A 25,408-nucleotide genomic window follows, 5' to 3' on the forward strand; every position below is an offset into this window, starting at 1 on the left:
TTATGGCCAGTTGGTACCAATTCAGGGTATACTTGAAAATTCGAGCAAACATGAACATACATTAATATTAACCAAAGAGCAAATATTTGTGAAACTCCCTTGGCCCCCATGTTTACCTTCACTCTGAGAAGCGTAGTTAGCAGAAGTAACGTGAAACAAGAAGGCTGTTCCCATCATCCAGGGAAAGGGATGTCCCCTGTTTGCCACACTGGGCCTCTACCTGATCTCTGTCCTAAATTGAGGAAGATACATTGGTGTTTAAGCACAAGGTATTTTTACTTAAACATATGTCATTTTAAAATGCTCTTATCTTGATATCCACAGACCTAGAGAGCACAGCGCCTTGCCCGTGCTAAGATCATATTGCTGAATCAGTAAATATTTACAGAAACATGCTAAACTCTATTTCCCTGCATATTTAACTCCCAACGGCATGAAAAGGTTTTGTTTTGTGTCTGAGTGCAGTTCAGCTCCTGGAAAATATTTTCCCAAGGAGCACCGTGGAAGGTGAAATAGCCTGACTGCTCAAAATAAAAGCTATGCCAATATTTGTCCCCCAGACTCACCAGCTCTGACTTTCGGCTGTTTGAGACAGACTTTCATGGCTCAGCAGAGAGAGCAGCAGGACGTCTCACTTCTGCCAGAAATCTTAGGTTGACTCTAGACCCCACCATACACACACACGCACACGCACACCATAGTCTTCCTGTTTAGAATTGTCAGCTGTCCAGTTCACTCATACCTCCTTCTGTAGGGTAAATAGAGAGTGCTAAAGTAATCTGGAAAACTCGCCACCTTTCCACCCTGTTAAATGATCCTGTACCCACTGTGTACACACCGCATAACCCATTCCATGCTGCCCCTCAAGCTGCTTCAAAGCATCTCCTAATCACTGACCTGGGTCAGCTTCACCTCTCGCCGACTGGAGCAGCAAGGTTTTCCAACCTTGCACCCTTTTGCTTTTGGGTCCTCTGGTGGTCACCTTTTGGACCGTATAGATTAACCCCATTCACAGCAAATTCCGCTCAGAGGCCAGGTGGGAGCCGGTCTGACCAGTGAACTGCACAGTCCCAGAGGGAGTGCTTTGCAGAAAGCCCACTGAGACGGTGACAGCGGAGCCTCCCCCCTCGTCACTTACGGTGGCAGATCGGAACAAATTGTCCTCAGTTTTTCATATTTGGGGGAGTCAATGGGTTGAGCAGGGTGGAGCGGACAATCTGCCAGTGGAGAAGATGCAGTCTCCCTTTTTGCCAGTAGGGGCTTTTAAAATAGTGTCTCAAGAAAATCGTCACAAACAAGAGATTGCAGGGATGTTACACAGAGATACACAAGGAGGTTGTTGCTATTTCTGTTAGCTGCTTGGGTTAAGATGATGAGTGGTTTTTTTTTTCTTTAATGTGGGGCGGGAGGCAAGGGGAGAGCTGTAGGATTTGAGAAACAGAGAATGCTCTCCAAGATTCTCTCTGCTAACTGGGTCTCTCAAGCCTCAGGCAGCATAGCTTCTCTCTTAGGACAAGTGCAGCTGTGTCCATATGCTCTCCTTCCTCTCTGCTGGGGGAGAACAAAACTCATGACAGAGACAAGAATTCAAATATCCAACTCCAGTGCTTTTGCCACATCCCTGGCATTTCCCTATTGAACTCAGCTCTAGTTCCTTTTTTCTTTAAATCATTTATTTTACTATTATTTTTAGCTGTGGTAGATATACATACATAAAATTTACCATGCTAACCTACACTTTTTTTTTTTTTTTTTTTTTTTTTTTTTTTTTGCTGTACGCGGGCCTCTCACTGCTGTGGCCTCTCCCGTTGCGGAGCACAGGCTCCGGACACACAGGCTCCGCGGCCATGGCTCGCGGGCCCAGCCGCTCCGCGGCATGTGGGATCTTCCGGGATCGGGGCACGAACCCGTGTCCCCTGCATCGGCAGGCGGACTCTCAACCACTGCGCCACCAGGGAAGCCCTAACCTACACTTTTAAGTGTACAGTTCAATGACATTAAGTACATTCACATTATTGTGCAACCATCACCACCAGCCATTCACAGACCTCTTTTCATTTTGCAAAACTGAAACCCCATACCCGTTAAATACTAACTCTCCTTTCCCTACACCCTCCAGCCCTGGTAACCACCATTCCACTTTCTGTCTCTGTGAATTTGACATGTTTTGTTGTCACAACTTGGTTGGGGTGCTACGGGCATCTGGTAGGTAGAGGCCAGGAATGCTATTAAACATCCTACAGGGCACAGCACAGCCCCCAGAGACCAAGAATTTCCTGGCCCTGTCAATAGTGCCGAGATTGAGAAACCCCAGTTTAAGAGATACAAGGAAGAAGGAAGAGGAAGGAAAAGAAATGGGCGTTGACCCGGAGAAGGGAGGATGGAGAGAAAGAAACAGGAGTGGACACATTTACCACAGGGAGCCAGAGCCAGGACTGCAGCCTGGGAGTCGGAAAACGAACTGGGCTTTTCTTCCCGCCTCTCCAGTAAGCCTGATCCCCTTCCCTAATCACTGAGTCCCTTCTTTTCTCTGCCTCAGTATCTTCCTCTGCTTAGTGGGGCTAACGCCAGCCCCCTGTGCCTGACATAGTGACTGAGAGTGACTTCTCATGGTACTGCGGGGGGTTGAACATGCTTGACCTCCGGGGCCTGTGATGGCCCCCATGTCACCCACCGACGTAGGTTCGTAGGTTTGACCCTTCTGAGCCTAACAGAGGGGCAGGAGCTGAGAGAGTAGGGAGGAAGCATGACTGTGGTCACAGGGCAGTTCCCACACGCGTCTTCGCCTAATGCTACCTACGGACTCTCACACTCCACTGACTGACTCCCAAGAGACTCCCTGGGTTTCAGATCATCAATTGACATTCCCAGAATGCCCAGATGATGCATGTCTTTTGAAACTCCTGTCTTCTTCATGTTATGGCATTCTAGGTTAGTGACGGAATGCAGAGGAGAGCCTGCCCCGTCCTCTCGGGTCCTGTTTGTAATTTGGTGTATTTCCATATGTGTGCCCATCATAACACCAGGTGACGTAATCGTCTTGGTTGCAAGTGCTCACCTGTCTGGCCTGAGCTGAATTTGCAAATGCTCCCTATAAATATTCATTAATGATGAGGTCAGATGAAGCCGTGGAATTCAGCCAAGGATCATTATTGACACAAATCACAGCCTGCTCCTCACCTGAAGGGACCCTGGGCCTTCCAGTAGGAGCAAGGAAGGCACAGGATCACATGTCAAGAGTTTAGAAGAAATCAGACTGAGTTTAAATGAAATCAGGACATGAGAAGATGTGCCAGATATTAATTACAGGGGAAAAGACACACCCGGTGACAAATGCGCTGTTCTTCTAGGCCTTGCTGCCCTCATTTCCTCTATCGTGGCAATTTCCCTAAGTGCAGCGGGGGCTGGTGAAAAATCTTTATGCCAATAAAATATTTGTAAGCTACTTTTTTTTTTTTTAATTTGGTAAGCCCACTTGGAACGCTGGCATACATACTGATGAGCTGGAAAATCAAAATGACCACAGAATTCACCTTCCAACAGGGGAAAGGTAAATGCTGAGGATTGTTTTCATTAGTCCACAGATCACATATGAACGGCCTCTGCTGCCAGGGTTTATTGGCCTTCGTGTAGGTCTTTGGATTCTGGAGTGGGGGGAGGGGGGCTGCCTCAGTTACAGACAAAATAGATGGCCAGCCCAGTGCCGATTAACCTCCCTGTAATTGATAATTAATTTTAAAACCTATTTACTCTCCCTGGAACAGCTGAGACTTTAAAGAGACCACTGTGAAAACAAATAGAGAATAAAGTCATCTCTCAGGAAATGAAGGGGGCCTCTTGGGGACTGAGAAAGAGCAGGCCTCTCAGACAAGCCATTTTATTAAAGGATTCTGAATGTTCATGGAGGTGACAGATAAAGTCACAAGGTGGTAACAGCTGCCTTCTAAGTTTGCTGTCTCGTTACAGAACTGCCTCACTCCCCAGTAGGCTGACCAACTGTCCCCTTGTGCCCAGGACTGAGGGTTTCCTGGGACACAGGATTTTCAGTGCTAAAGATGGGACAGCCTCGTGCCCTATCTGAACCCTAAACCCTCTAGATCGATTCTTTCCATTTCCTGCCTCCTTTGGGCTCCAGGCATTTGCCAGTCTCCCCTCAAACCTCTTTGGCAATGCTCTCCATCCCCCCACACCCCATCCTTTAGCCTCATTGCCCTGTAGAACTTATAGAATGTCAAGGTTGCCGCATTGATGGATGTCCAGAGTGACTTATCAAATGCATTCCTTTGGCTACTTGTTCAAAAATAGGTTTATTATTATTTTTATTTAATTATAGAAACAACTAAAACATCCTTACCAACAAAGAATACCTGGGGTGGGGAAGGGATAAATTAGGAGTTTGGGATTAGCAGATACACATCACTATATATAAAAGAGATAAACAACTAAGACCGACTGTATAGCACAGGGAACTATATTCAATACCTTGTAATAACCTATAATGGAAAAGAATCTGAAAAAAATGTATATATATTATATATGTATATATATAACTGAATCACTTTGTTGTACACCTGAAACTGACATAACATTGTAAATCAACTACCCTTCGATTTAAAATTAATTAAAAAAAGAATACCAACAAACTCAGAAAATGCAGAAAAAAATAAAGAGAATATAAATTTACAGAGACTATAAATAGAGCAAAACAGAGATCACTTGAATCTCAGCTCTTGGGGGAAACACCATCCGTATCTTTGTGCAGACCTGTTTATTAATCTTTAAAACAAGGAAGTCTCAAATCTTCTGGTCATATCCTATTTAATTCATTCAGTTTTTAATGGCCTGGGGAAAATATGACTGTGGTTTCCACTGTATCTCCATCGTGATTATTCTAGATACTCAGAAGAGACCCAGATTTGGAGATTCTGTTGTTCATAACATCATCTGTAATGGTATATTATAACATAACAGAACAGTTAATGGTAAATATCATCATAATCATGACAAAATGGTATTTTCTACCATTGCTAATGAAAAATGCACTTTGGCTTGTTCAGAATTCAGTCCAAAAAGTGTTTGGGGTTGGGAGTGGGGCAGCTAAGAGAATCATTACCTGAATGTGTGAATTTGACTGTGCTCAGGGTGTGAAATGAGATGTCTTGGAGGGCTCACCCTGGCTAATATCTAAACCCATTGACCAGCCCAGTTATTCCTGCAGGGTTTAAATTGGGAAGCTCAAACTCTTCTCTTCCTGGAGATCTCTGAGTTTCACAGGAGGGTCTATGAATCAGCACACAGTAAAAGATCTGTGACTCTGAGTTTGAAACCCCAATTCCCTTGTGAGATGTGGATGTAATATTTACTGGTCTCTGGCAGGGGGATTGGTAAAATACCCACATGCTCTGTGAGTGCAAATGCTCATTACGTACAGCAGCCCTAGTCAGCTCCTATTCAAATAATAGAGTCCTAGGACTCGAAGGAATCCTTAAAGATTGCCCTGCTTCTGGAAATATTGGACTTATATACTTTTCACTCATTACTTTCCCTTCCTCCCTCCCTCTCTTCCTTCCTTTCTTCCTTCAAGGCAGCTCTAGTTGAGACTATGGATTCCCAAACTAGTCTCTCTACGTATAAACTCCACTCTCCATTTACTAGCTGTGTGCCCTTGGGCAAATGACCTAACCTTTCTATACTCAATTTTCTCATCTGTAAAATAGGGAGAATAATAGTACCTACATCATAGGGTTAGTGTGAGGATTCAGTGGGTTAATATGTATGTATAGCACAGGTTCTATAACAATTCTAGCTCAGTCAATGCTAATTCATTCGTTCACCTAAGACCTACTGAGTTATTACAATGGAGCAGGGAGTGTGCTAGGTCTGGGGGCCTTGCATTAATGAGAAAACTGATCTCTGCCCTCATAGAGTCTACCATCTAGAGGTAGCCAATAAACAATACAAGTAATACAATAAACAATGACACGACAATAAACAAGTAAACAGGTGAAATAATTACAAATTGGCGTAGATCCTCTGAAGGAATCAACAGTGTGGTCAGATGGAGAATAATGAGGGAGGTGTGCTCTTCAGCTACTGCATGGTTCAGGCAAGCCTTTTTGAAGAGGTGACATTGACCTGCGATCCATGGGTCAAGCATGGGCAGGGCCGAAGGGAAAACTTGCCTGGCAGAGGGAATCACTGGTGCAGAGTCGGGAGCTGGGAAGGTACTTGTGTCAGAGCCAGCGTGGCTGGAGCAGAGCGGGCAAGAGGGTGAATGTGGGGTCGGATGAGGTTGGAGAGCTGAGTGAGATCCCGTCACACAGGGGCTCTTGAGGAGGCAAGGGGTGCGGTTTGATGTCAGCTTTAAAAAAGCTCATTTTGGCTGTCGCCTGGAGAACAGACTGCATAGACGTCTATCAGGCAGTTCTTAGGGTAAACAGCAGAATCCACTCTGGTTTAAGCAGAAAAGAGATTTTTTAAAACGATGTGAGGTCACTCTCAAAGTTATTGGAGAGGACCAGACTTGAAACTAAGCTTCCAAGAACAGCCCCCAAAATGATGCCTGCAAAGGGGCCTGGTGCTTAAATCCCTGTGCAGCTGATGCTGAGCACCACATGCTCCGAGCACAGCTTTCCACCAGGGTCCTAGCTCGACTGGCAGCCTCTGGGCCACTGCTGCTGCTGTTCTGGCCACAGGCAGTCGGGGGTCTCTGCCATCTACACCAGCAAACCCAGACCTTTGGGACTCACTGCGTGAGGAGCGGCCGATGCGTGGGTTCTGGTCACACACCCACAAGGGGGCCTGGGAATTTGCGTTCTGTATTCTAAAACATTGAGCAGGTGGGACACACGTGACGGCAATTCTTTATTCCAAAAGGGCAGCCAAGAATACGTCATATTGCCAGAACACGACAGCAGCCCATGTTGGCAGGGCAGGATACTTGGATCCGGTTGGGAAGCGGTTGCAGTCACGAGGGCAAGAGCCAATGGAGTTGGGACTAGTTGGGACTAGCTCGGTGCTGGAGCTAGGCAAGGAGCAGCAGGTGGTCTTGAGAAGTGATTTGGAGGTCACAGCTGTAGGACTTGTTAATGGCTTGGATGTGGGGGAAGAGGGAGGGAAAAATCAAGGATGAATGCTGAGGTGCCAGTCTCTAGTCTATAGATATTTTGACCATATTTTTCTAAGGAAAAATAAGGATACCTCACCCAGCAATAAGACAGGGTTTTGAAATTAAACAATTCCTGGGAAACTGAGGACATTATCAGATCTATCTGCCTGTTCCTCAGAAGTGGATCTGTTATCCAGAATATTCTTCTGCATCTACTTTCTTTGTATGTCTCAATTTTCCCCAGATACCTTGGGAATGAGTATCTGGAAGGAACTGATAACCTGGGTCACCATGTTAGCTCTTGAACTCCCCCCTCCCCTCCACTGTCTCCTCTAAATGGGCTTCCAGGTGGTGAAATGGACTGATTTGAGTTTCAGCTCCTCTGTGACAGAAGTGCTAACAGGCTGTGAAACGGTTGAGAGGCAGGCTGAAGGAGGTGGCAGGAGAGACCCCGTCCTTCCTGCAGGAAGTGGGACTCCACGGGCTCACCCAGCCTGTGGTCCATGTCAGGTCCTTTGTACATAGCCCTTAATGGGGACGACGGTGCATGGATTTGGTGAGGGACATGCAAAGCCATCAGCTTGAGGGCTCCGGGGTCTGCCTTTGGCTCATATAGAAACACGGTCCAAAGAGTAACTCAGTCCTACACACCATGGGTAAACAAAATCTGCTTTGCTGCATTGGAGGTTTGAGTCAGTCAAGGATGAGAAAACAAGTTAGATGCAGAGAAAGGACCAGAAATCCCCTAGACTCTAGTGAGTCTAGGCTTGTGTCTTGATGACTTCTCCTGTCAGGGTGTCTGCAGTCTTAAAAAGACCAAAGGGGCCTCCCTGGTGGCGCAAGTGGTTGAGAGTCCGCCTGCCGATGCAGGGGATACGGGTTCGTGCCCCGGTCTGGGAGGATCCCATGTGCCGCGGAGCGGCTGGGCCCGTGGGCCATGGCCGCTGGGCCTGCGCGTCCGGAGCCTGTGCTCCGCAACGGGGGAGGCCACAGCAGTGAGAGGCCCGCATACCGCAAAAAAAAAGAAAAAAAAAAAAAAAAAAAAAAAAAAAAGACCAAAGGAACAGTCAGTGTTGTCCCAGAGTCCTGGGGCTCCAGGGTTGTTCTAGAAACATCTTTGTTACCACCCATTCATTCACACTGTGGAGATGGGTGTCTCCTCCCCTGCCCCCCACCATGAGGGCTGGGCTTGCTTTGGGGTTGGCTTCTTACCAATCCCATGTACATGGTGGCTTTACCACGTCACCTTGACTGGGCTCACCCACATTTCCCAGAATCCCCATCCCTGTATGTTCCCGATGATTCAATCAATCATGCCTATGTGATGAAATCCCAAATCTCTGCACAAAAAAGCCTGGTAGAGCTTCCTGGTTGGTGAAAACATAGCTGTGCCAGGATTCACGTTGATGACGGAACACATAGATGATGCCCTGATTCCCGGGGAGAGGGCAGGGAGGCTCCATGTTCGGGACCCTCCCAAACCTCACCCTATGTGTCTCTTCCTTTGGCTGGTCCTGATTTGTGTCCTTTACAACAAAACTGTAATCATAAGTATAGCACTTTCCTGAGTTCTGTGAGTTGTTCTAGGGAATAATCAAACCAAAGTAGGTCATGGGAACCCCTTGGTTTTGTGGCCAGATGTGCAGGTGGCCTGGGGACCCCACTTGGGGCTGGTGTCTGAAGTGGGGGCAGGTGTGTCTAGGGGCCCAGGTTTTCTGATTGGCCTCTGAGTGATACACATGGCTCGTCTGCTAGTGCTCCCTGCCTCCTCTACGCAGGGTATTCTTTGCTATCCACCCAAACCCTCTGCTCTGCTCTTGTATCACACATTTGTCATTTTCCAGTTCCCTGGGTGTCAGAGAAGGAATGATGCCAATCAGTGCTACAAACACTAAATGGGTGAATATTGCAATGGCGCTCCAAAAAAAGGACAAAGCCTTGGCAGATCGGGGCAGGCTGGAAGAAATGCAGCATTTATCAGCTTCAGAAGCTTGGGAGAGATTTCTATGACTAGAGATTGGTTGAGGTCTTAGCAAGAACCTTTCCTCCCTGAGAATTTTTCTGATACTTGCTACCCAAACCATACAACCCCAGGATTGTATGAAATTTTCCTCCTTGTTTGATTTCCCCTTGCTTTTAAAGATCTTTCTTCACTAGACTGTCAGAGCAATAATAGCAGCTACCATTTGTGAAGAACCCACTCTGTGCCAGGCACTTGCCATACATTATCCCTAAAGCTTGCAGTCCACAAGTTCGGATTATTAGCTGCACTTTACAGATGGGAAAACTGAGGCTTATAAAGCCACATGCTTTGGGCACAGGACCGTACAAACAATTATAAATGGCAGAGCTGTGATCCGAACCCAGATCTCTCTGGCTCTGAAGTCCGTGCTTTGCCCTCACCTCCATCTAAGCTTTTTTAGTCTAGGGAGACACCTCTGCATCTCTGGCACACAGCACCAGGTCTGGAAAGAATTGCTTTACCTTTTTTGAAAAATAACTATATTTTGAAAAAAAAAAAAAAAAAGAGTTGCTTTACCTCGTATTTGGTGAATTCTCCTGCCCCACCATCTCCACCTCCTTAACTGGCCCCTTTTCTTCCCCGACACAGGGAGGTGGGGGAGGAGTGGGGGGAGAAAGGCTTTCCTGTCCTGCCCCCGCTTCCAGCAGATCGCTGGGTATTTTTAGCAGCCTGGGAGGACTGCTAGTCAGAGGGGCTCAGGTTTTCAACTTGCCTTGTCAGCCCTGCTTCCCGAGTCCCCCGCGAAAGGTTTACGGTCAACTCGGAGCAGGTTTGCTGATGCAGCCACAATCAAGCACTCTGAGAGCCCCAGCGCTGATTTCTTGCCCATCTCTATCCTGTAACAGAAGATTTTTCAATCGAGTAGGTTCGTCTCATGCACGACATTAGTTTTAAAATAGCTCTAGCCCAGCTCTGAGGATGGCACGAGGCCCCACACAGGGATTTGTACTCGAAGTCATGGAAATACATTTATTTTGCTTTCCTCTTTCTCCCTCTTTCAGAAATACTCACGCAGGAGTATTTCTCGTATGTCAGGAAAAAGACTCGCTCTGCAGTGAAGACAAAGAGTGGTGTATTGTGTTTGTAGAGAGAGGAGAGCTCCGTTTGGGCTCACCCGCAGGCTTCTCAGGACTAGATAATGAGGGGCTTCCTTAGCACTTGACCCCGGGAGTGTGAGCTGGAAACTTGCAGCAATGGTAATCTTCCTGCAATTTCAACACTGGATGCGGGGCTGGCAGAGAGGTGTCGCTTTGCCAGTTTCAGTGTAATGGGAAAGATGAAGCGTACCTGGGTGTGACTGAGCCCTACAGACAGCATGAAATCACAGCCTGAGCCTGTTCGTGGACAGAACGGCTGACCTGCAGAGATCAATGCATAAGCTCGTGCGTCATCATTTTGTACCTACTCAGGTGTGTCTACAGGATGAAGTCCTAGAAGTGGGGTTGCTGGGTGGCAGAATGTGTGTTAGTTTCCTATGGCTTCTTAGCCACAAACGAGTGGCTCAGGACAACACAGAATGTATTCTCTCACAGTTCTGGGGGTCAGAAGTCCAAAATCAATTTCATCAGGCTAAAATCAAGGTGTTGGCAGGTCAGATTCCTTCTGCAGGCTCCAGAAAAATCATTTCCCTGCCTTTTTCAGCTTCTGGTGGCCACCTGTCTTCCTTGGCTTATGGCCCCTTCCTCCATTTCCAAAAGACACTAATCTCTGCTCTGTCAGCACATCGCCTCCTCCTCTCTGATCTCCTGCCTCCCTCTTATAAGGACCCCTACGATTACATCAGACCCACCTGGATAACCTAGAATAGTTTCCCCATCTTGGAATTCCTAACTTAATCTTCAATCCTTTTTGCCACATAAGGTAACACACATTCTGGGGATTACGATGTGGACCCTAGCATTCAGCCTCAAAGGGTCTGTACTTTTATACTCTTGACAAATTGTAAATTGCTCTCCATAAATGTTGTAACAATTTACCTCCTCACCATCACTATAAAGACAAAACTATTTCTTATACCTTACCATCACAGCTTTCTCAAACTGATCTTTGCAAATGTGATGATAAAAAGTCATACCCATTGTGGTTTTAATTAACATGTATCTTATGAGTGAGATAGAGAATACGTTTATATGTTGAAGAGCCATTGTATTTCACCTTTGGTCCTCTGTCTTGTCACATCTTTTGCCCATCTTCCTTTGGGTTGTTGGCCTTTTTGGCCTTTGAGTTGAATTGCAAATGGTATTGTTATTATTAACCCTGTTTTTTAGGTAAGGAGGTTGAAGCATAGACACCTTAAACAGCTTGCTCAAGTCTGCGGGATGGTAAATGGCAGGGTGGGCATTGAAACCATCCTTGACTTTGAACTTTATCTATGTTGCAGTCTTATCAGCTGGCAGCTAAGTGTAGATTATTTCTCTGTCAAAGCACGCATTAGGGATAACAAACAAAAAACAAAACAGAAAAAACAAAAAAGAGGTTTCCCTTATGCTGGATGGTGCTATTGCAGTTTTCCAAGAGCTTTTATTTTTATTACCTCATTTTTACCTTCCTAGATATTATCATCCCATTTTATAGGTGAGGAAACTGAGGCTCATAGAGACTTAGGAGCCTGGCCTCAGCCATATGACTGATGGGTATAAATCTAAGTTCAGAATCTGCTCTTAGCCCAGTGCCTTTGTGCTATGCCATCAGCCATTTGTGGTTTAAGGCTTTCGTATACCACCCTCAAATTTTGTTACCCCAAGTCCAACTATATAATCACGTCTTTACTATCATTTTAAAATTGACTCGTTTTCTACAAATGTATCCCCATTCTAATCAGTAACAGTCTGATGTGCCCTATTTGTTCCTAATCCCACATATCTAAGAATTTCCGTGTCCCACCTAAAACCCTCTCCTTGTTTCCCATAAGTGGTAAAAATACTGCACATTTTGGAAACACTGCATTACATTCATAAGACCTCATAAGACCTCATAAGACCATTGCCCTTTATTAAGCACCTACTAAATGTCAGATGCTTCATTTAATCCCTATAGCAACCCTAAGAGAATGGGTTTTCTCAGTTCAGGGAACAGGAAATGGAGGCTCAGAGATGTTAGTTGACTTACCCAAGGTCACACAACCAGCAAGTGGCAGAGCTGGGATTTGAGCCCAGGTCTTTCCGACTCAGAAGCCCATGCATTTACCCCAGACCTGCACTGCCCCAGGTCCCCACAGCCTGGGCATTAGTTTGCTGATTGCAAAGTCTGTCCCCAGTTGGTGATCGCTGGCCAGGACCTCAATCATCTCTGTAAGCTCTTTCACTGTGCACGGTTAGGATTTCTGAGGCAGCCCACCAAATGATTAAAGGGCCTTACTGGTACACCCTCAATTGTTTTATGGGCATAACACCTCCACGAGGTGGGCAAAAACAATGAACCCATTTACAAGTGAGTAAAGTTGGAGAGGTTACATGATTCCCTAAAGTCACCCAGTAAGTGAGCTGCAGAGCCAAGAATAATAAATAATATTATTTCAGGAGACTCAAACTCAGTGAACCTAAGAGCTTCCCAGGGCCCCGTGGTACTCAGGTCATCAGAAGGTGTTTCCCGGCCCTGACCCTTCAGAAACAACGCTTCCTCACCAGTGCAGAGGTCAGGGTGCAGTGCTTACGTCTGGGAGTTATTCAGACTGTCCGTGTGAGCTCAGACCACCCAGAGCATTTTCTCACCGTTATTCCTTTCAGATCATAGCTAGCGTATGTTTTCCATCAAGAGAACGGCACTATGTATTTTGTAGTGGTAAAAATAATACAGATTTTATTTAGTGGAACACTCCCAGGGTTACTGTGAAGATGAATGAATTAGCATTCCCAAAGCACTTTTGAATCCTAGACAGGCTGAAGTGGAGGGCAATTCTATTGTTGTTCATCCTAACAATAGTACAGGCAGACCCCAGAGATATTGCGGGTTTGGTTCCAGACCACCGCAATAAAGCAAATCACATGAATTTTTTTGTTTCCCGGTGCATATAAAAGTTATGTTTACACTATACTGTGGTCTGTTAAGTGTATACTAGCATTATGTCTTAAAACAATGTACATACCTTAAGTTAAAAATCCTTTGTTACTCAAAAATGCTAACCATCATCTGAGCCTTCATCAAAGATCACTGATCACAGATCACTGTAACAAATATAATAATAATGAAAAAGTTTGAAATATTTCGAGAATTACCAAAATGTGACACAGAGACAGGAGGTGAGCAAATGCTGTTGAAAAAATGGTGCCGATAGACTTGCTTGACGCAGGGTTGCCACAAACCTTCCATTTGTAAAAAATGCAATATCTGCAAAGCATAATAAAAGGAGGTATGCCTTTAATTGACTGGCGGGGCCCGGGTGGGGGTGGAGGGAGTATTTCCTTGATAACCTTTTGATTCTGCTATGAAAAACTGGTTGAACAAAAGGTTGTTATTCCCATGGGTATAAAGATAATTCATAGCTTCCGATCTCCACTTCAGCCATTTCCCTGGTATTCTTAGCTATAGTTTTTCAGATTCTAGTGGCTGGTGTGACTGACACAGCAGAGTAAATTCCTTTGGGCTTACTTCTAGACTGCAAACTATCAAAAGGATGCTGTATATCCAAGACACAGCTGGTTTGGTTTTCAGACTTTGGGAGTTAAAAACCTATGTCCACACAAAACCCTGCACACAGATGTTTATAGCAGCTTCATTCATAATTGCCGAAAGTTGGAAGCAACCAAGATGCCCTTCACTAGGTGAATGGATAAATAAGCTATGGTCCATCCAGACAGTGGTCTATTAATAGCACTAAAAAGAAATGAGCTATCAAATCATGAAAAGGCATGGAGGAAAATTAAATGCATATTAGTAAGTGAAAGAAGCCAATCTGAAAAGGCTACATACTGTATGATTCCAACTATATGACATTCTGGAAAAGGCAAAGCTGAGGTGATGGTGAAAAGATAGTGGTTGCCAGGGGTTGGGTGGGAGCAGGGAAGAATAGGCAGAGTGCAGAGGATTCTTAGGGCAGTGACACTGTTCTGTTTGATACATGTATGGCTGATGCATGTCATTATACATTAGTCAGAACCCATAGAATGTACAACACCAAGACTGAACCTGAATGTAAACTATGACTTTGGGTGATTATGATGTGTCAGTGTAGGTTCATCGATTGTACTGTAACAGATGTACCACTCTGCTGGGGGATGTTGAGAATGAGGGAGGCTGCACATGTGTGGGTATGTGGGAGGTATATGGGAACTCTCTGTACTCTGTGTTTAGCATTGCTGTGAACCTAAAACTGCTCCAAAAATTAAAGTCTATTAAAAACAACAGACACACAAAACTTAGAGTATGTTTCCTGGAGATTTCCAGTTTATACATGGGAAAGCTGAGGGTAGACTTGGACATGCAGTGGGCATCTGACTCCAGATCTGCTGACCTTGAGGTCGTTGTCCTTTCCACCATGCCCTACCTGCCAAGGAAAATGTCAGCATCACCCCATCCGTGACCTGGTTGCCCACACTCAGAATGGAAGCCGCAAACACTAGCCTCTGTGGCCCCCATGAGCCACCCTCTCCAGAACCTCTTCCTCAAGCATTCTTGCTGTTGAAGCCAGACGGTGGCAATCGCCTCTCAATGGCAGTGGTGCCTGTTGGCCTGAATGGTAGTTGAAATCTTGTGTGCTCACTAACTGGGCATTAGGGGGTGTTTATGTTGTGCCTTGAGCAAAGGAAGGCATTACTCACACCAGCATCTGCTCCCAAGAAGTCTGAGAAGCTTACTTACTCAGCAGAGCATGATGGAAAAATGCAACTCTGAGCCAAAGGTCATCCTTTGGCTTGTTTGAATGTGGGGAACCAGGAGTCCTAACCCTTTCCTTTCATTCGCCCCAACTGTTGCTTGAAACTCTTCAATCTTAACTTGAACTCTATAAATACTTCTAGTTTTAAAAAAAGTATATAAAACTAACTTTTTTTTTTAGTAAAAAACTTTATACCAGGACAGTTTGCCTCTTATATCTTTGAATGGATTAAGTTTCAATTTATAAAGTCAGATTAAAATGGGGGAGCCAGATTCCCACTCGCACAGGGTGTTTACTCTGCTCCTGGAAGCCGCAGGAGGAGGTTTGGCCCCTTAGCCGTTTCCTCTGACCAGCAGCTGATTCCTTTGATATCCCATCTTGTGTCCTGTCCAAAATAAATGATGGGAGCGATTCAGGCTCCAGTAGCATGGAGAGACCGTCTGCTGGTGCCATCTGATTCCTCAGCAGGCGGAGCTGCACAGCCCTGGGATGCAGTGGCCACCGAAGCGGATTTGTCGGCTGTGGGTTGGGGGATACCACCTTGCCCTTCACACAGGAAAACAGCCTACGAAGAGGGAGTGCTCTGCATAGTCTCAGGTTCCAGGCACTGGAACTTGTGCCAAGAACTCGCCTGGACCTCTGATCCTACAGGAAGCTGCCTCCTGTGTGATGGATCGCCACCAAGTTGCTGTGTGACCTTGGGCAAGGCACTTCCCCTCTCTGAGAATAATTTTCCTCATATGTAAAAGAAAAGAGCATCGTCATAATAATAGTTAATGAGTATATCCTAGGCACTCTCTTAGTACTCCCCTCCCAGAGGTCCTCTGTGATTGACATTATCATCCTTATTTTGCAGGCTAGGGATTGTGACTGAAGGAGGTTTGCCCACAGTCACAGAGCTGGTAACTGACACAGCCAGAATCTGGGCTCAGTCCATCCGACTCCAGAGCCTACGCCATTAACCTCCCACGATACAATATCAAACACCTTCCGCACGGTCTCTGCGAATCCTCAAAGCAACCATAGGAGGCTGATGCTATCATTACCCACGTTTTATAGGCGAGCAAAGGTCTCGTAACATCTTTTCCACCTGTGAAAAAACTATTCTTTTTTAAGTTCAAGAGGCCGGTGACAGAAACATGAGTTTAGGAAGGTCAGCGCTCAGACTTCCTGTCGGCAGAGGAGAATGGACAGAGGGCATAGAGGGAAGGGTAAATGAGAGGAAGTGGCTCCTCAGCCAGGTCTGCAAAGCCCTTTCCCAGGGATCCCGCAGCGCTCCCAAATCATTGATTGCAACAACCTGGGAGGTAGGTGCTGTCACCACCCACTTCTTACAAAGGAGGATGGAGAGAGAGAAAGAAGATGCCCCAGGTTACAGAGCTCTTAAGTGGAGCCTTGGGGCTTGAGCCCAGGCCCCCCTGATTCCAAAGACGTAACTCTTGAGCTCTTTGCCATCCATCCTGCCTCCTGACACTGACCCCTGACCTCTACTCTGTCCACCCAAGCCCTCCAGATTCTATAAACGCCCCATATACTTTCCAACACCTGTGCCTTTCACTGTGCAGGTTCCTCTGTCCAGAACGTCCCTTCTCCCTTTTGTCTGTTGGCCAGATTCCTTCACCGTTTTCTGATCAGGCCAGCTCTGGGCTTAACTCTTCTGAAGTCTTTCCTGAGACCCCTGGCAGATGGCACACCTCTCCATCTGTGTCCCCTGAGCTCTGTCATGGAAATGAGACTATCGGATGACGACGGTGGCTGTAATAATAATCATTGTTGTCGTAAAAACTGCAGCCTTTCTTGAGTCCTTACTGCGTGCCAGGCCGGGTGCTCAGCATTCACACATACCTCATTCAACGTGTTCCCATCACCTCTGTCTTTCTGAAGAGGAAACTGGGGTTCAAAGGAGTTAACTACCTTTCCAAAGACCCCTCAACTAGTACACGCCTGCACCTGTGCTGTTGTCAGCAGTAGGAGATATGATGATGGAAACAGGAGACTGGAAGGATGCAAGGAATGCGCCACAAGCCAAGGAACACGGGCAGCCTCCAGAAGTGGAAAAAGGCAAGGAAACCCATCTCCCCTGAAGCCTCCAGAAGGAACCAGCCCTGCTGACACCTTGATTTCAGACTTCAGGCATCCAGAACATAAACTTGTGTTGCTATAGGTTTGTGGCCATATGTTATAGTAGCAAGAGGAAACTCATAAGGCAGAAATGCTTTTCAAGAGAGGAGCTGACATTCTGTGGTCAGCACCTCAGCCAGGGCCCTGCTTACAGAAAAACATGCTTGTTCAATGAAGATGTGCCAGCTTGGTGTTATCCGTGAGCAGGACTGTCAAAAGATTTCAGTCCACCCCCCCACCCCCTACCCCCATCTGGAATGTTGGCTTTTAAACCCGGATCTCTGGAGTTCAGCCTGGCCTTTCTGTCCACCGTTCCGGGAGAACAAGCACATCACCCCCACCCCCTCTACCCGTCCTGTTCGAATGAATGGTTCTTTTCTATCTGTATAAGGGATTATTGTTCTAATTATTTGTGCATCTCTATGGAAACATTCCTTAAAAATACTATATGTCAACTTGAATTTTCCACCAGCAACGTCTTTGGAACATCTGTCTGACCATGGACTTGGTTTACATTGAGGGAGGAGGTACTTCCCTTTTGTCCACGCATCAGTGATAGATAAAGCAGTGGAAAAGCCTCTGGGCGTCAGGAAGCCTGAGCTCCGTCTGGCCCAGACCTGCCCTTAACTTTCTCTGTGACCTTGGACAAGTCACTTCACCCCAAATCCGTGTACTTCAACTTTACTTCCTTACTTGTAAAGTGTGTTGAAGCGAGTAATCAAGAATACGCCTTTCTGTTCTAAGATTGTATGCTTCTATATCCTCTGCCAGTCAGAAACAATGCTTTTCTACCTACCAGCCAGCCTTGTTGTCCATCACTGTCCCTTGGCACTCTCTGTCCAGGGATTACAAAGCTATTTACATTTTTCTGAATGTAGAGTAATAATATTAGTAATAATAATACCAATATCTGCTTCCCATTTGTTGCCATTCTGCTAAGCACTTTATATGCATTATCTCATTTAATCATCACTGCCCCAGGGGTAGACGTTTTTTTCCCCTCTTTTACGTATGAGTAAAATTAGGCTCAGAGAAATTAAGTAACTTTCCTGCGGTCACACAGTTAGTAAGTGGCAGAGCTGGCATTTAAGTGAGCTCTCTGTTTTCAGAGCCAGCAGCACTCTTAACCACTTGTCCGTAGACCACGAGGAATGTGGTTAGGGCCCCATCAGCATCTGCAGAATGTTTGAATGAGTGAACTTGAAAATCATTCCAAGAAGCAAAACAGTTATCACATTTCCCTGCTTGGGGCTGAAGGTACTTCTTAGAGCAGCCAGCCTCCAGCCGAGCTTCCTGGGGGCACACGTAGGAGCTTCCTGGTTGCTTTATGGCTTGCCCTGCCTTGGAGGTCAGACCCGCAGGAAAATGGCCAGGTCTGAAGCACAGGTTTGGATTGTCCCTTCGAAGCCAGAAACCCCAGGGGGAGGGTGTCCCAAAGGAATGCATTTTATTGCTTTTGCCTCAGCTGTTCATTTACAGCATGAATTTCTCAGGCTCACTCCGAACTTGTGTTCTTAACCATGGAATTGGGTTAGTTATATAGAGAGAGACAACTTTATTCTGGAGTAGACCTGGGAAGAGTTTTAAGCCAGCCCTTGGCTCCCTGCCTTTCAGCCCAGCTGCTCCTGTCAGCAGCCCCTACCTGGTTTCTGAGTGAGAAGTCCAGGCAGGAATTCTTGGATGCTGTAATGAAGAATGAGCGTGCTTCCCTTATTCATTTCCCCTTCTGTGGCTAGTTAGGAAGCAAAGAGAAAACCTGATCATTTCCCCCCTGTACATCCCAGAAAGTCTTTTCACAGAAGATCTTTGCTTAGAAGGTCTAATTCTGTTTAACAGATCACCAGTCCTAGGTTCCTTCTAGGGCTGCCATGGTTAGTGGTCTGGGTCGTTTCCAGAAGGACACAGAGAAATGCCTCTTTAGAGGGGCTATGCTAGCCTCTTAGAATAGGTTCATTTTTTGACCTTTTTTGAGAGCTTGCTGTGTACATGCTCATCACTTAGAACAGGAGTTCTCAGTGGGGGTGGCTCTGCCCCCAGGGGACAGTCGGCAAAGTCTGGAGACATTTTTGGTTGTCACAACTAGGTGTGTGTGTGTAGGGGTGCCACTGTCATCTGGTGGGGAGGGGCCGGGGATGCTGCTCAACATGCTACAATGCACAGGACAGCCCCTCACCACAAAGAATTGTCTGGCCCCAAATGTCTTTAGTGCCGAGGCTGAGGACCCCTAGCTTGGAGAAGACAGAGTGTGTTCTTCAAGGTAGGGGTCAGGGAAGGCCTCTGGAGAGGGACATTTGAGCAGAGACACAGGAGTGAAGGAAATCTGTGAGCAGAGGGGAGGCTCACTGCCTGGTGGGACTGGGGGTTTCAGTGTAAGTGCGAGGGAGCTTGGGGGTTCCCAGCAGGACGGTGAGATGCTCTCACCCTGTGCTGGTGGGAGTTGGAGGTACTTAGCAGGAAACACATGGTTTAGGTCCTTAGGAATTTGTAGTATCATCAGAATATGAATACAAGTACATATTATATTTAAGAGTCTGGAGACTGATAGTGGCAGTAAGTCTGTAGGTGCCTACAGCCATTTCCAAATAGTTTTGGGGATTCCATTCAGTTGCGCACCTCTTAGCCATTTGTTCAATAAATACTACTTAGCACCTGTCAAGTACTAAGACCAGGGTAGGCACTGAGGCTTCGAAGATGCACCACAGGCAAGAAGGAGGAGAAAACCCAAGTTCTGGAGTCCAGTAGGTTGCCTCCTGCCACTCACCAGCCGTGTGACCTTGGACAGGACATTTCTTTACCTCTCTGAGCTACAGGTACATCCTCTGAACGCTGGAGGGAGTTGATAATGGCATCGACCTTCTGGCATTGTTGGGAGTGAGTAAGTCACTTAGCACCACGCCTAGTAAACAGGAAAGCCCCAGTTAATGGCACCAGTGATGAGATGCTATCCCTGTGGCCCGGGAACTCACAACCAGAGCAGAGAGCACCAGAGAGAACAGCTTACTGTCACTGTTTTATTGTTAAATCACATTTAAACTCATCTCTACTGCAGTGGATGCCCAAGATACACTGTCAAGTGAAAAAAGAGTATATTGCAAGAATGCAGGCAAAGTACAGTCCCATTTATGTAAAAGAAGAAGTTTTACGTATCACACGTGACTGTGTAGTAGAGTAGGTTATGAGCAGCGTACATAAATACGCATATATTAGAGAACGATCTGGAAGGATACCGACCCAGCTGTTACCAGGAGCTAGTTACCTGCAGAGCGGGATCGGGGCTCGGAGATAACTTTCAGTTTGTGGCAGAGATAGTCATGCTCACTGCATAGCCCTGTGTTCACATCCGTTTCCTCGTCTCCATGTGGTCTGATAGGGGCTGAGTGACTAATCTGGCCATTGGAGTGAGTGTGTCTGTGTGTCCCTTCTGGGTGGAGGTATTTAGAAGCAGGTGGGAGTTTTTTACTTTACTCTCCCGCTTTGCTGCAGTGACTCTGATTCCATGGGCTGAGGATGGGGGAATCCCCATTGTCCTGCATCAGACTTTGTATAATTGAGAAATGGACTCATTAGGAGCGACTGAGATTTTGGGGCTGCAACATAGCATAGCACAGACTAGTTCACACCAGAAATGGCATCTACTTCTGTGCAGTTGGTTTTTCCACATTAAGCACGCATTTTAAAAGTTAAAATTAAACTTTTCTCGGAAAAGGCTATATACTATACGATTCCAACTATATGACATTCTGGAAAAGGCAGAACTATGGAGAAAATAAAAAGATGAGTGGTTGCCAGCAGTTGGGTTGAGAGGGATAAATAGGTGGAGCGCAAAGCAGTTCTCAGGGCAATGAAAATAGTCTGTGTGATCCTGTAACGGTGGATACATGTCATTATACATTTGTCCAAACCCATAGAGCGTACGACACCAAGGGAAGACCCTCGTGTCAACTATGGACTTGGGCAATGATGGTGAGTCAGTGTAGGTTCATTGACTGTAAGAAATACCCCACTGTGACGGGAGGCATGGATAGTGGGGAGGCTGTGTGTGTTGGTGGGGCGGGGAACGTGGGAACTCTCTATACTGTCCACTCAGTTGTGATGTGAACCGAAAACTGCTCCAAAAATGAAGTCTGTTTTTTAAAAAGTTAGACTTTCGCTGTTGTACGGACAAGTTCTGTGACTTTAGAAACATACAAATTCCTGAAAACACTGATTATTATTAGGCTCAGGAATTAACCAGTCATGGGAAGTCTAGGGGTTCAGTGCCAATGTCAGTGTTGATCTACATCCTTGGGTGGAAGGCCAGTCATTTGGGGGAGCTTCCAATAGTTTGAGGACTCTACGGCTTAGGAAGGAAAAGGGGAGTGAAGACATTCAGGAGGATAACGCTGAAAACAGGAGGCTTTGAAATGGAAGGCAAGTTTCTTTTTGTGAGGCTGAGTCTAGGAGCTACAAGCTGCCTCTTTTCCTTTTAGTATCTTTATTCGGAATGAGACCAACAGCCCAGCCAATATCTATAAATAAACAGCCCATGATGATTTGTCCCTCCTGGTTGCAATTGTCCAAACAAAGGAAAGTAGCCCGTTCCCGGATCTAAGCCCCCCTGGCCACACTGAAGCCTTGGCAGCACTTGAGTCCCCAGAAAGAGATTTTAGTGGTTGCTGTGCAAGAATCCTCAAAGGCGTTTCAGCTCCAGTCCCCGGCCACAATTTAAGGATGGAGTCAGCCAAACATTTGTGAGGCTAAGTGGGAGGAGAAAGAGCAGAAGGAGGAAAAAGGCATTTCCTAGCGCCCAGGGGACCCAAATGAGAAGCAGTCTTTCAGCAGTTTGATTTTTTTTTTTGTTTAAATCACTTCTGTGGTGCCACAAACTTGCCCTCTGATCTTGGCAAGGGGAGAACTTCTTGAGATAAGAATGCCAGGGCTGCCCTGCGGCTCCCGCACTTCCATTCAGCCCACTGTGTAATGCAGTCGGCTTCTGCCTCCCCGCCTCCCGAGAAGCTGGGCTTCGGAAGCCAACAGCGGTGTCCCAGTTGGCAAACAGAGGGGCTCCTTCAACCCCGGTGGCTCTGACTACGTCTTCCTCTTCCTGCTTCTACTTGCCGGCTACTCCTTGTGAGTTTCTCTTGAGGCTTGCAGTGAGTGTGGCCGTCCGTGCTCTTCCTTAGCTTTCTTCTTCCTTTTTTTTTTTTCTTAGCTTCCTTCTTGTCTCAAAGTCTATCGTTGTGCCTGCCTTCATATAGACTTCCTGCAGCAGGGCCTGAGACCTGTGCGGTCACACCGGGCCCCACTCTCAGAAGGACTCCGTGCTTGGTTTAATGTTTGGCTCTCACCGTCCTGAAGTTCTTAATACGTTTTTTTTTGTTTTTGTTTTGTTTTTTGCAATACGCGGGCCTCTCACTGTTGTGGCCTCTCCCATTGCGGAGTACAGGCTCCGGATGCGCAGGCTCAGTGGCCATGGCTCACGGGCCCAGCCGCTCCGCGGCATGTGGGATCTTCCCAGACCGGGGCACGAACCCACGTCCCCTGCCTCGGCAGGCGGACTCTAAACCACTGCGCCACCAGAGAAGCCCCTTACTACGTTTTGAACAAGGTGTTCTCATTTATATTTTGCAGTGAGCCCTGCAAATTACGTAGCCGGTCCTGCCTACGGGTACTTTGTTTTAATACTTCCCCAAAAAAGTATGTGGGCAAGTGACTTAATTTCTCTGTGTCACAATTTTCTTGGGTTATTAAGAGAATTCAGTGACATGGTTCTCAGAAAGCGCTAAGTGCAGTGCCTGGCAGGCATACAGCAGGCACTCAACAAGTGCTGGTTAGGGTTACTATTGCTTCTGGCCTCTCTCCTCCCTTGAGCTGGTTCCCTCTTGCTCATCTCAGTGAAAGAGATTAGCAGTCATTCAGAAGTATCATCTGTTAATCGTAGGCTCCTCCCACTTCCCCTCTCCACATCCCAACCGTCATCAGCTCCTCTTTATTCTGCATTTGAAATGTTTATTAAACTTTTCCTCTCCTTCCCTCTCTGCTGCCACTGTGCAGACTAAGCTTACACGAGTTATTGCAGTGGGTTCCTAATTAATTTCCTTGCCTCCTGTCTTTTCTTTTCTTTTTTTTTTCTAAAACAGAGCCACTTGATCCAGCAGCTGAGATTAAGTCAAGCTGGTCCAACAGGAATTTATGCAAATGTCCAGGTTTGTCCTTGAGGATGGAGTGTGCTCCATTGAAAGAGGTTGGGAAAAGAAAAGGAACATCGGTGCCTACTTCCATGCCGAGCTTTGAACACACAGTTTTGCGTGCAGTCATCACCAGGATGCTATTAGGTGGAGATAGCGTCTCCCATTTTATGGGGAAGAAACCAGGGCTCTGAGAGATGGTAGGGCTTGGGCAATTTCACGGTGACAGAGCTGGGATTCATACCCAAATCTCTCTGACTTGAAAGTACCTGCTCACCAGAAAAAAGACATGAGTGGAAAAACTAGTGAAATGGGAATAGGACCTGTAGGCTAATTAGCAGTGATGTGCCAACGTTAGTGTCCTGGTTTGGCTCATTGTGCAATAGTTGTGTAAGATGTTAACAGTAGAGAAAGCTGGGTGAAGCATATACGGGAAATCTCTGTACTATTTTTGAACCTTTTCTTCAACTCTAAATTTATTTCAAAGTACAAAGTTAAAAAAAAAGAAAAGAAGTACCTTTCGACTACGTACTCTGTGCCCTTCACCGAACTTCTTGATCTTATTGTCTAGAACAATCCCCACTTCGCGATACTGTCCCCCCAAAACACACACACATGCACACACATGCACGTGTGCACACACACATGCTCATGCATACTCCACACGGCGTCTTGCACAGGAACATCAGCCCCAGCTCTCTGCACCCATCAGCTGATGCAGCCCTGGCTATGACCTACCCCAAGGCATCAGTGAGAATTATGGAAGGAGACAGTAACCGGGTGCCTGTGATTTACACTATAACTGTGTTCACCCCCCCCCCCCTTTGGCTATAAAAATGCAGCGGTGTTGCAATTTATACATTGCAAAATGCCTCTCCTGCCCCCCACCCATCCCCTGCATCACCTCCTCCCCTGTCTCTGAGTTGGCGTGTAACCTTGATGATCCAGCCAAATGAGTTATTTGAGATGGAAACGTTAATTTATTTGAGCAGATGGGTGTCACCGCTGCTCTGTAAAAAGGTGGCGTTTTGCCGTATTGGCCCAGAGTGCCGCAGATGAAGTCCTGGCTGCGTCGCTGAATCACCGAGTGTGAACGGAATCATATGTTAACGGCACTAAGGGAAATGCCTATTTAAGCCAAGCCCTTCCAGAAAACAAATCCTCGCCCCCCCCCCGATTTTTGTTTTAAATCTGGATTTTCGCATCTCTGATTTGCCGAGGGTCTGAAAAACCTGAAACTCATTATTTCTCAAAGTGTGGTCCAATGTCCGCCCACATCAGAGTCAAGCAAGGGTTTTATTAAAACGCAGATCTGTGGGACCCACCCCTGACCTACAACCCCCCACCCTTGGGAGTACAGGCTTGGGGATTCTGCAGTTTTAACAAGCTCCCTGGGTGACTGTCACACACACTGAAAGTGGGACCCCCGTGGCTGAAATGATGCTATCAAACTGCCCAGGAAAATCTTCAAAACAAAACAGAACAAAGCAAGAAACCTTGGGATCCGAGGTGGGTTTTTTGGGGAGTGGGGTGGGGGGGAGTCCTGTTTTGTTTCTTTCTACTTTCCTCTCCCTTTTCAGATTTTGTGCAAAAAAAGTATTACTTTTGTAGTCGGAAATAAATACGTAAAAGGGATAAAAAGATAGCACAAAGAGATTATTTGTGCACTAGAAGCCAAAGACGGTTTGGAAATGTCAGGAATTTCCAAGACAAGGGGTGTCGCTGTCCTTGGCCCTGAACTTTCGGTCTATACTCTCTCCTCAGACACCCTCCACCACCACCCCTACCCCTCCTCCCCCAACTGCTGCCTTCTCTAAGTGTTACATCCAATTTTCTCTTGAATACATGTAGTGAAGAAACTCAATGACCTCCCAGGGGACCTTACTTATAGGGAAGAAGCTCAACGAGAGGATTTATGGAATGTCTGTAAAATAGGTGTGTAGAAACTCACGACATTTTGATCGCTACCAAGGAGAAAAATGGACAGTTTCTTACCAGTCAGTTGCATGAGCCTTTTTTTTTTAAGGGTTTTTAAAATTAATTAATTTCCCCCCCCTTTGTTAGGAATTCTTGGCACGGACACAGGCCCCGGAGAAGGGAAACATTGCCCACGGGCTGTATGTCCAAACTGTCAGGATTTCAATCCCAAATCTCTGGGGGCAAAGCCAGATTTCTTG

General features: G+C 46.4%; 1 protein-coding gene across 3 annotated transcripts in view; it reads left to right on the forward strand.

Moving 5' to 3' along the window:
• SPRING1 (SREBF pathway regulator in golgi 1) overlaps positions 1 to 25,408 on the forward strand; it is a 223,297-nt gene that overhangs the window by 75,468 nt on the left and 122,421 nt on the right. For 2 of the 3 annotated variants that reach the window (XM_082640491.1, XM_082640487.1), the window contains exon 5: positions 23,184 to 23,249. The exons of the other annotated variant lie outside the window; for it this stretch is intronic. In XM_082640491.1, the coding sequence (XP_082496617.1) occupies positions 23,184 to 23,249 (66 nt within the window). The remainder of the gene's footprint in view (positions 1 to 23,183; positions 23,250 to 25,408) is intronic. 3 annotated transcript variants of the gene reach the window in all.

The sequence above is a fragment of the Mesoplodon mirus genome (genome assembly GCF_964341445.2).
Source record: "Mesoplodon mirus genome assembly, chromosome: 13".
Lineage (NCBI taxonomy): Eukaryota > Metazoa > Chordata > Mammalia > Artiodactyla > Ziphiidae > Mesoplodon > Mesoplodon mirus.